Here is a 12,324-nt window from a genome sequence, read left to right on the forward strand (position 1 = left end):
ATATTTCAACATATTTCATGCAGGTTAAATGTGCTCCATACACCTAATCATTATTGCTATTAAATTAAAATTATGGAAAGTTTATTCTGAAATATAGACACCTCTATCAAGGTAATTCAAATGGTAAAACAAATGGGTCAAATCTATCATCATCATAATTTTGATTTATGAAAGTTTAGTGCTCACCAAAATTTATGCAAGTTTTTGTTAAGAAATTAGATAGAAAAATTATTGAATAGACTTAATTGACGCTTATGACATGGCATTTTTATGCTAATAGGCATGTTTATTTTTGAATAGGGCTTCCAAATTTTTAATTTAATTATTAATAATTATTAAGTACATGGTAGATATTTAACCTCCATAGAATATTCTAAAATATATTTTGGAATAAGGCTTCTAGAATTATTAATTTAATTATCAATAATTATTAAGTGGATGGTTGAGATTTAACCACCATGGAATATTCTATAATATTCATAGTAGTATACACAAATCAAAAATTGAGATTTATCTCCAAAGTAATTATGTCCATTTTTCCTTTTTAATTAAATTGATTAATTGAAAAAAATGTCATATAAAGTGAGTTATGGTTTTCTAGATGTTATTTATAAGCCATGGTATTGACCCATGATATTGTGACATAACCTATTTAGAAATTGAGAATCTCCATGGTAAAGTGGGGTAAATCTCCATCAGTTAAGAATATTGTTTCATGTTTATATATATGTGTGTGTGTGTGTGTGTGTGTTTTAACTTATAGATTAACAATATAATAATACTTTGAAATAAATTTATAACTTAATTATATTTTAAGTTTTTTAATTTCAATGTGAGATGTAATTATGAAGTGTTTTGATGTTTATTATGGATTGATGTATATCTTTGTTTACTAGCTATTTAATTTATATGGTTTGCCACTAATAATAGTATACACAAATTAAACATCGATATTTATCTCCAAAGTAGTCATGTCATTTTTTCCCTTTTAATTAAATTGATTAATTAAAAAACAATTTCATAAGTGTTTTATAAAGACACCAGGCCTGGTTAAACCATTGGAAGATCGACGAGAATGTTGCATTGCAAAACATTAATAACATTAAAAATATTGGTACTTCTAAGTTCAAAGAAAAAATGTGGTGTGAGAAAGATTTAACAGCTAAAAGAAAATTAAGATATTATAAGGAGGTCATCAACCCCACCCTAGAAGATCAAAAGTATCTCTCTGCTTTAACTAGCTCAAAGAAGAAAATTAATATAGCCAAGATTATGAGCTCCATAGTGAAACGGGTAGTTGGGCACTTCCTAAAACACCATGGATGGAAAGGTTCTGCCATCTCTGTGAGAATAGGAACATCGAGGATGAAAATCACTTCCTCTTAGAGTGCCCCACGTACAACCATAGTAGATCTCAGTTTCAAAATCTTTGTTGCAATACTAACCTTCCTAGCCTTTTACGTTGTCAAAATTACAGTGAGCTCAGGAGGCTTCTCTCCAAGCTTTTTGAGTGTAGGAATAAAATCTTAAATCAAAATAAATAATTTGTTTCTTTAGGTCCGATAGACCAAATTTTGGTCTGAGTGGACGTTAACCATCATCATCATCATCATAAAAAAGTGACTCATGGTTTTTTAAGCATATAGTATTGACAAGTCATGGTATTAGTCCATAATATTATAACAAATATTATTTACAAATTAAAATCTCCATATTAAAGTGAGGTAAATCTCCATGATTAAGAATCATGTTCTATATTTTTTTAAATATATATTTAACTTTTTTTTACAAATAAATATCCACATATGAGAAGATATATATTTAATCCATTAAAAATTCTAATTAACTTATATATGTTTAACCTACATATTAATTTTTTTATAATTAATAATAATTTAAAATAAAATTACAATTTAATTAATTTTTATAAATTATAAATTTTAATAATATAAAATATATCATGTTAATATGTTAATATTTATTATAAATTAATACACATAATATTTATTAACCATTTAATAAAAAATATAAAACTAAAAGAAAAACAACTCCCTCGGAAATAAATCACCGCAAAATATTTCATAAATGTTTTTTCGAAACATACTATCCAAAATTAAATTTAAAAGTTGAAAACTCTAAATCTACGGAATATGTAAATTTTAAACTATGCAAAATGGAAAGTTGCTTTTCATTAAAAAAAAATCACAAAGAGAGAAAAGGGTTTGTTTTGATGGCCAATCATCCCGCGTTTGGGCAGACCCCAACATTGCCTACGGATCACGCTTCACGGAAGAAATCAATCAGTTGCATAGACACTTCAAACAATTGGAACGAAGCAATTTGAAAATTGTGAAACTACATCTACCCTTCGTACGGGATTGGTAAACTGACGTTAGCAGTTGTCTATAATGCGATTTTTTAGAAGTTTTTTTGGTAGGTTTTTTGGTCAAAATCTGGCAGTAATTTATTGGAATCTCATGTTTGATAATTAGTTTTGCACAATCAAAGTGGAATCCCATGTTTGATAACTAGTTTTTACACAATTAAAGTGTCCCAAGGATTTTCCAGGGTGCTGAATCCAAATATACAATTAAAAAACTATTTTAACTGCAACAAATCAAGATCTAACCTCAATTTCTTCCGCCAGATTCTGTCACCGAAATCTCTAAAAAAATCGCATTATAGAGAACTCCGTATCGATAGCTCATTGCTGCTCCAATTTGAAATGTTTGCCAGACTCAGTTGAACAAATGAAACAGTTAGAGACAGGCCATGATATACTATGTGGTCTCCCTTATTCTTGAGAATAAATTTGTTACAGTTCGGGATGTGGGCTCTAATGCTGTTGATCGCTTCTCGGAATTTGGGCTAACAGTAAGAAAGAAGTGGGTCCGAAGATTCACTCTCCCAGACTTGGGACAGACATTTCCAGTGGAATATTTGGACTGGGCTTGCCAGAACAGACAATGTGGCTGTGGGGTAGTTATCACATTGGTTCTAGGTAAATAATTTCACTTTTGAGGGAAGGGGGACTTGGGACAAATGGCAAGGTCGAACTCATTGTTCTAGGGGTATCCTCACAGGTGCTATTTGGCTGGGACTTGATGACATATCCGTTTATGGAGATGCAAAAAGGATTATAGACTGGGCAAAAGATTACTCTCTTCCATCCCCAACTTATCCAACTAGATGCTAGCGCATTGAAATGGGATACATCTACCAGAAACAGAATAAGATTGCTGACCCCCTTTCTAAAAAGGCAGAAAAGGTATATCACTAGAACTTGGTAAAATTCAATTTGCTGCCTATATATCAGGATCACTGATAAAAGTTGGCTTGTTTTATCACTTATAATCTGAAGTGGAGGAGTTTCTGGAAAGTTATGGAAATTCCGGTCATATTTAGAGAAAATCCGCGAGGATTTTTGTAAATCCAAGTTATAGTGTCAAACTTCAAAATTTTAGGTGTCCTGGACATTTTTGATGGTGCTGAATCTATTTCCACCATCAAAAACATGATTCAAACACTGTATCTACAAGATTTTTTGAAATTTTTTTTGCCCAGATTCTAGCTACTTTTAGCGATCGGGCAATTTCTTTGTCTTGTTAAAGGACTCCCACTAAATTATGGAACATCTTGTAATTATGGAAAATCCACTTTTATGAATTTTGTAATTTCTCATATATAGTAAGTAGCTACATAGCTGGCAGATTGTAATTTTGAAACGACAGCAGACAACACTTGTTCAGAAAAGGAAAAAATGAACACAGTGATTCACTATATATCTGTAATATTCTGGGAGACTGGGTAGAGAACAAACAATCCTCTATTTGAAGTATGTACTTTCTTTTTGTTTCAATAATAAAAAGATTGCATTTTTTCTTCTTGAAAAAGATATATATGATAAACAAATAGAGTATTTACCAGCAGGTGTGGCACAGTTGAATGTTCCCAACCTGAAGTGCCAATCGCCAATGTATAGAGTGTTGGAAGGGAAAAAGAGGCATTGACAGATCCGAGAGGGCGCACATTGTTTGGACTTAGAAGTTGGGTATACATAGGACGAGAGTAAAGGACCTACCATTTTGTGAAAGGATCTGCGACCTTCAACCCCTCAACGTCAGCTTTTGAAATGAACTTGTGAAGGTTGGATCATCGCCAACGGCACTAATCTTTAGAGTTACAGGAAAATTCTTCACTGGGGAAAACTCGCAATACTTCAACTATACTGGATATGGACTTGAGCCAGTGTAACATTGAAATAGAAGAGCTAACAGTGTAGGATAGCTGGTAGTCGAAAATTGAAATCATTTTCTTCTGAACAAAAATGCCTTCTAGAATCCAGTGACCTCCTTTATAGTTCCATTAAGTTCTCTGCTCATGATCAAACTTTTCCCTTAGGATTTATGGGACTTCTGAATGCCACTATCCAAGCTTCGCAGACAAGTCGGGCTTTTGAGGTCTTTAGATTCACGATTGAGTTTGGCAGCGCTTGCAACTGGGAGCACCCAACCAAGTTAAGCCGCTGGAGGCCTGTTAGATTCCCGAACGAGTCTGGCAGCGCCCGCAAGTGGAAGCACCCAGACAAGTCAAGCTCCTGCAGGCTTATAAGATTCCCAAGCGAGCCTGGAAGCGTTTGCAACTCGGAGCAATCAGACAAGTTAAGCTGCTGGAGGCCTGTGAGATTCCCGAGCAAGTCTGGCAGCGCTGCCAACGACGAGCAACCAGAAAGGTCAAGCTGATGGAGGCCTGTTAAATTCCCGAGCGAGTCGGGCAGCGTTCGCAAACAGTGGGACCAAAACAAGTTGAGTTGCCGGAGGGCTGTGAGATTCCCGATCGAATCTGGCAGCGTTTGCAACCTATAACACCCGGACAGGTCAAGTTGCTGGAGGTATGTTAAATTCCCGATCGAGTCTGGCAGGTCCAGCAATCTCCAACACTCAGACAGGTCAAGCTGCTGGAGGTCTGTTAGATTGCCGAGCGAGTTTGGCAGCTCTTCCAACACTGAGCAACTAATTAACTTAAGCCGCTGGAGGCCTGTGAGATTCCCGAGAGAGTTTGGCAGGTGTCTCAACAGCGAGCACCCAGATAGCTCAAGCTGCTGGAGGCCTGTGAGATTCCCAAGCGAATTTGGAAGCTTTCCCAACCGCGAGCACCCAGACAGGTCAAGCAGCTTGAGCCCTGTGAGATTCCCCAGCGAGTCTGGTACGTCCGCCAACGACAAGCACCCAGACAGGTCAAGCTGCTGGAGGCCTGTGAGATTCCCTATCGAGACCGGCAGGTCTTGCAACCCCGAGCATCCAGACAGGTCAAGCTGCTGGAAACCTGTGAGATTCCCGAACGAGTCTGGCAAGTGTCTCAACCACGGGCACCCAAACAGGTCAAGCTGCTGGAGGCCTGTGAGATCCCCGAGGGAGTTTGGCAGGTGCCTTAACACTGAGCACCCAGACAGCTCAAGCCGCTGGAGGCCGGTGAGATTCCCGAGCGAGTTTGGAAGGTTTTCCAACTGCGAGCACCCAGACAGGTCAAGCTGCTGGAGACCATTGAGATTCCCGAGAGAGTCTGGCAACACCGCCAACGACGAGCACCCAGAAAGGTCAAGCTGCTGGAGGCTTCTGAGATTCCCTATCGAGTCTGGCAGGTCTTGCAACCCAGAGCACCCAGACAGGTCAAGCTGTTGGAAGCCTGTGAAATTCCCGAACGAGTCTGGCAGGTGTCTCAACCACGGGCATCCAAAAAGGTCAAGCTGCCGGAGGCCTGTGAGACTCCCGAGCGAGTTTGGCAGGTGTCTCAACACTGAGCACCCAGACAGCTCAAGATGCTGGAGGCCTGTGAGTTTCCCGAGCGAGTTTGGAAGGTTTTCCAACTGCGAGCACCCAGACAAGTCAAGCTGCTGGAGCCCTGTGAGATTCCCCAGCGAGTTTGGCAGGTCCGCCAAAGACGAGCAACCAGACAGGTCAAGCAGCTGGAGGTCTGTGAGATGACCTATCGAGTTTGGCAGGTCTTGCAACCCCGAGCAACCAGACAAGTCAAGCTGCTGGAAACCTGTGAGATTCCCTAACGAGTCTGGCAGGTGTCTCAACCACGGGCACACGAACAGGTCAAGCTGCTGGAGGCATGTGAGGTTCCCGAGCGAGTTTGGCAAGTGTCTCAACCATGGGCACCCAGACAGGTCAAGCTGCTGGAGGCCTGTGAGATTCCCGAGCGTGTTCGGCAGCTCTTCCAACCACGGGCACCCAGACAGGTCAAGCTGCTGGAGGCCTGTGAGATTCCCGAACGAGTCTGGCAGCCCTTGCAAGTGGGAGCACCCAGACAAGTCAAGCCGCTGGAGACCCGTGAGATTCCCGGACAAGTCTGGCAGCCCTGTCAAGTGGGAGCACCCAGACAAGTCAAGATCCTGGAGGTTTGTAAGATAACCGAATGACTCTGGCAGCCTTTCCAACCGGAAGCACTCAGACAAATCAAGATTCCGGAGGTTCGTAAGATTTCCGAACGACTCTGGCAGCCTTTCCAACGGGGAGCAGCCCGACAAGTCAAGATCACGAAGGTTTGTAAGATTCCCCAACGACTCTGGCAGCATTAGCGGCTTCCCAATTGTGTACATTGTCAAATGTTTAAGAGAGGTGAGTTGAAAGAACTCTTCTGGCAATGTTTCGATTGTGTATCTCAGTTCAATCTTTTCCAGGTGCTTCAAATGCCCAATAGACTTTGGTAATTGGAAAATTGCTGCGTCAACAATCAAATCCCTCAAGTTCAAAGGTGCCTGCAATACAATCCAATCTAGAATATAAATTTTTGGTAAATGTATAAATAGATAACATTCTCAATCTGAAATCAAACAATTTTTTTTAAATTATTAACCAAATTTTCGATAAAAATGATCTAAATAATAAAAATCTGAGAAGTTTAAAGTAGGCCATAAACTTTTAAGAACCACGACCGCGCTATACAAATTAAAAAATTAACACCAACTTTCACATACCTCACTTTCACGACGCCATAATGTTTCCAGTTTGCTCCCGGCCACTCGTAAAACTCTCAAATTCCTTTTTGGAATCCATGAAGGCAGGGAGGTGTACGGACAATTATTCCAGCAAAGCCAAAGAAGATCTGAATGTTTCACCAGGTTTGATATGCTTTCCAAACAATCACCGTCAGCCTTAAGCAGCTGCAACCTACTCATATCGACAAAACTATTGTTGAGCTCCACAGGGTTGTTTACTGATAAGCCAGATCTTACTTCAACCATGTTGATTCCGCGCACCTAAATTGTCATTTGAAAACTGTTAGATACAATGACTAAATATTTACAAATTTTAGAATTTGCAACAGCAGATACACATTTGCATGACTATAAATTAATTTGAGAACACACAGTAATTTCTAGATCTTCAAGCACGTACACTTGAATTTTGCCACGCATAATGAAACCGGTTGTCAGTGGGACGCCAAAGACGACGGCGAAATCTAGACGGGTCTTTCTCCGCCAAATCCCTGCCAAAATCTCTGATATGATCGTGCATTCTTATGCAGCCTTTACTGTCGATCTCTACGAAACACTTTTTCACTAGGTTCTGAAGATTCAGCCATCCTACCCAGCCGGATGCGTCCCAAATACTTATAACCGTATCCCTGTCTTCTCCAATGAGGAAACATGCAATGTCTAAAAATATATCTTTTTCCTGGTCGTCAAGACTGTCGTAGCTAATTTTAAGCATTCCTTGTACATCGGTTGGAAGTAATAGCGATATTTTGCGCAATGGGGTTTTCCAATACTTCAAATCCTTTTGATAAACTAGCGCCCCGAGCACTCTGAGACATAAGGGCAATCCACCGCACACATCCAGAAACGTTTCAACAACTTCTTTAAATCTGAAGACCGGAAGACGCTTGTGAAAGGCATGCAAACAGAAAAGTTCTTGAGAAAATTCTCTACCGAGGCCTGTCAGATCGTAGATGGATGACTCTCTCATTCCTGACATTCTAAGAACATCCTTTTTACGGGATGTAACTACAATTAAGCTACCTGGATGGAGGACCTTAATCAGAGGTGAATATAATGCATCCATCTGGTCAACATGATCCACATCGTCTAAAATTACGAGTGCCCGAAAATTCAAGAAAGAACTTGAGAGCTTCCCTTTACCCTCCGCCACGCTAACTATTTTCTGATGCAGTGAAGTCAAGTCCTTTATGAGTTTATTCTGCAAGGAATGTAAAGAGATCCTACCTCTCACGTCAGATAAAAAACAGGATCGATGGTAGGTTGACCTGTTGCGCTTAAAGAATTCTGTTGCGAATGTCGTCTTTCCTACTCCGCCAGGACCCACAATGCCCACAAACTCGGCCTTGCCTTTGTGTTTTGGCCACTGCAATAACATTGATTTTTCAAATTCTTCAAGTTTTAAATCCAACCCAGTTACATATTTGGCCACATAAAATTGTGCTTTTGTAACCTCTTCCTCCGCCCGTTGTAGCACCCTGTCGACGAGCTCGCCTTCGCCGCTGGTTGTTCAAGAAAAAGCAAACCAAACATGAGTACTAAAAACTTTGTTTATGACAATACATTGAATCTAATTATACACACATGGAGTTCTAACCTTTTACACGCCTCGAGCTCCAAACCTCTTAAATGTGAAACGTCAAACAGCGCTTTTTTCCAATCTGCAATTGTTTGTTGGCCGCATCTCCCTTTCTTTTTATGACCTCGCAGGGCTTCATCATAGACTCCATTGCTGCCCACAAGGTCCCCAAAAAATCCCAAGATTTTACCCGACAGTTGCTCTGGGTCTTCACTCATCCTGATCCGTAGATCAGAAGGTTTAACATTATAAAAGACTGGAATAACTGCAGCCTTCGACTGTAATATCAACAGGAGTTCATCAAGACAGCATCTTGATCCGGCGTATCTTCGAGAGAAGATGGCTATATGAACAGAGGCGGTTGCAATTACTCCTCCTGTTCGAGAATCTAAGCGGTCTCCCGGCTGCTTCTCCCGCCGGTCGAAAAAGGTTCTGAATCCGCGGTCAAGAAGACGACGGTAGAGATGGCTGGCAAAATTATTCTTCACATCTGGAGCAGAGTGACTGATGAAAACGTCGTATTGGGAATTGTAATCGGTGCTGGGAGGAGTAGCCGTCGAGGTGGAGGCGGAAGCGGAGGTGTTTGGTAGATGAGCCATTAGGGACAGAAGCTATAGAAAATGATCGAAGAAATTGCAGAAGCAGAGAGGGAGATTGATAAGTGGAAAGTATTTCTCTTTCTCGTCGATCTAACCACTGTCAAACGGCGACCTCAAAAGATGGTCTTTCTGCCTCCTTTACTAAGAGAGAGCTGGAACACAATTTTTTGGCGCCATTTCCATGTTACCTAAGGCCTATTTTGGTCACTGATCCACACAGATTGTTTATACTCTTTCTGGTTTTACTTGTTTTCTTAACGCATCTCTGCGTTTTTTATTAGTTTTTTCTCGTGATAATTTTCTCTGACAACCTGTGCCTTTCTGGGAAGGGAATCTTGCATGCGTATGCGAGAGCCCTATTCAAATCGCTTTTGAAAATGATTTTTCTCTATTATTTTAAGAATGAATTTTAGTTATTGCAATTTCATTAATTTGAGGCGTCAATAGTGGTGAGCTGCAAGTCATTTTCAATCATTTCTACAATCCTGGTCAACCGCAATTTATATGGCTTTTCCATATTTGAATTACTTATATTTAAAATTGAATTAACCATAGTTAAATAAATTAATTAAATAAGAGATAAATGTTTATCGGTATTAATTTATCATAAACATCCAAATATTTATAATAATAAAAGAAAACTCACATTAAAAAAACTTTTCTCATTATTAATATTTTATTTTAAATTATTATTATCAATTATATAAATTTTAATGTATGAGATAAATAATATCTTCACTTTGTCATAGAAATTTCTAATTTAGTAATAACTTTTGTTACAATATTATGGATAATATTATATTTCTAATATCACATATGATATTTTATTTAATTAATAAATTTAAGATATATTAATTAAAATAACATAAATAATTTGGAGATAATTCTTAATCTTTAATTTGTGAATGCTATCATGAATATTTTAACATATTTAATGGAAGTTAAATCTCTACCATTTATCTAATAATTATTGATAATTAAATTAAAATTTTGGAAGGGCTATTTTGAAATAAACATGCTATTAGTAACAATCACATTAATCTATAAATTAATAACAATCACATTTACAGTAAAAAATTAATAAATTATTAATGCAACCACATTTACTAATTGTCAACATCGTAAGATCTGTCTTGAAATGCATGATCTTTTCCCAAAAGTCCTCTACTGGAAATTTTGGTACCCTGCTGAATTCTTTGGTATATGTCTAAACCATATGCTCAACTATCATAGCTCCACCTTGAACCTTTGACCAACTCTCCAAAAATGGTTCATCATGTATATTATAGTTTTCATGATGCTCCTTATGATCATGCTGATCATATTAGTTTACCATCACTGTTTCCTCATTTAAGTCTCCTTGAATATCTTCTTCCTAACCTTCTCCACATGTGGGGAAAATTTGTTGTCCACCCTATCCGGTTTTCAAACATGGATGTATTGGTGGAATGTTACAATCTATGCTTGATTTCCCATACTCTTTATGGATGTCCCCATGGATATTTATGGACTCGACTACCACATCATCATGAGGAATTACCCCCTTCCTTTCCCCATGTAATTTGTCAAGCTGACTGATTATCATCGACTTCTCTGAAAAACATTGTGTTGTTTCTCACCATTTGTACTTGACTACTTGGATCCTACATGGGTTCTTTCTTGAAAACCGATGAACCCAACAATGGATGAATTTACATGATTTGAAGGAGCCTCTAATTGCTTTTCCCTTGTTGTTTCCTTATCACCTGGACATGAATGGTTAAGGGCCCAAGGTCCCTTACAGATAATGCATAGTCCTCTCCTCCTTAGTTTATTCTTGTTGCAGATTTTGTTCTTGCTTCCTCCATCAATCATTCTCAACTCCTTCCTAGTGAGCACCTTTCTGAGCAATTTTATGTTTTTCCTGACCAACTTCTTGACTAGATCATAGACAACAGGTGATGCCTTTGGTTCCTTCCTCCATATGGTCAACAATTTGGATCTTAGTATCTTGCAAATGTCAGTGTCTCCCTTTAAGAATAGAGACACAAGCCTTTGCATGCTTGTTTTGACATAGTCTGGATGAGATGATGTAATGTTGGTGTAAAAACTTTCTAGTAACTGAAAGATTAAGTCGTCACATTCCAAATTCAGCATAGAGGTGCCAAAGTTAAAGTCTTCCATGAGTTTTAAAATTATGCACCGCTTTTGAAAGGTAGGAAACATGATGTTATTCAATATTTAAAGGGCTTTTACTATCAACCGTAGTATATCTCTCATGAGATCATTGTTGTAGGGCAATAGTGGCGATGTTAGAGCTATGACCTTGCTGAGACAATAAGCATCTATGAGCCTGACCTCTTTACAAGGATGTTCCCAAAGTTTGGGCTGTACCAATGCAAGCATAGATGGCTTGAGAGCTCAACTGAGTTTCTTCCATTCTAGTTGCCCCACCTTAGACACACATGTGTCTAATTCCTCCAACTTAAGAACGAAATCTCCTAACTTTATACACTGCAACTCGAATCCAAGGGCAAAGAGATACTTTCTTCTGACATCTTCCTTTCATATATCCTTTGATTGTTGAAGGATAACATGTATATTTTGAGAGAAAGGCTTGTTGTTCTACTCTTGCTTCTGATCTGCATGGGGTTTCCATTTTTTTATCCACTAAAGTAATGCATTGTAGAGGACCAGTGGATGTACTACCATGTTGATTCCTGACACGTTTCCAAAAGCAAAGTGATGATATTATGGCTTGGCATCACCAGATTTCAACTCTTGGTCTTCTCTCTATCCTTGGATTTCTTCAATAAAACTATTTTACCTCTTTTGAGCAGAGATAATAAACCCTTGTAGAAATAATAATAAATCGTTTTCCTGCAACAATAAACTTGATCTGGATCTCCTATGTGATAATACCACTCAAATATAATAAGAGTAGATTAATTGAAAACCTGGGTCCATCTAGCTCAAGCTATTGGAGATAACATAACATCCTGCTAAGAAATCAATCTATATTGAACAAATGATAAATCTTTAGCCTCCATACCACTGTAAAATACCCAAAATAATAAAAAATATGGCTAGTACATGTGAACACTATTTTATTTTCAACGAACACTCCACTTGGTTCACTTAATTGCAAAGAAACATTTAATAAA

General features: G+C 38.4%; 2 protein-coding genes across 2 annotated transcripts; both read right to left on the reverse strand.

Annotated features, from left to right (window-relative positions):
- Positions 1-4,098: 4,098 nt before the first annotated feature.
- LOC149214056 (uncharacterized) lies at positions 4,099-6,604 on the reverse strand. Its single transcript, XM_089389278.1, has one exon. The coding sequence runs from the start codon at positions 6,602-6,604 to the stop codon at positions 4,385-4,387; it is 2,220 nt and encodes a 739-aa protein (XP_089245404.1). The 3' UTR covers positions 4,099-4,384.
- A 978-nt stretch (positions 6,605-7,582) lies between these two features.
- On the reverse strand, positions 7,583-9,181 carry LOC149214057 (disease resistance protein RPV1-like). The gene is made up of 3 exons (XM_089389279.1): positions 8,601-9,181; positions 7,728-8,505; positions 7,583-7,591 (listed from the first exon to the last, which is right to left on the reverse strand). The coding sequence occupies exons 1-3, from the start codon at positions 9,179-9,181 to the stop codon at positions 7,583-7,585; spliced, it is 1,368 nt and encodes a 455-aa protein (XP_089245405.1).
- Positions 9,182-12,324: the final 3,143 nt, after the last annotated feature.

The sequence above is a fragment of the Pinus tabuliformis genome, chromosome 1_1, assembly GCF_031772625.1.
Source record: "Pinus tabuliformis cultivar Carrire ecotype Pingquan chromosome 1_1, CPIR1, whole genome shotgun sequence".
In the NCBI taxonomy this organism is placed as follows: Eukaryota; Viridiplantae; Streptophyta; class Pinopsida; order Pinales; family Pinaceae; genus Pinus; species Pinus tabuliformis.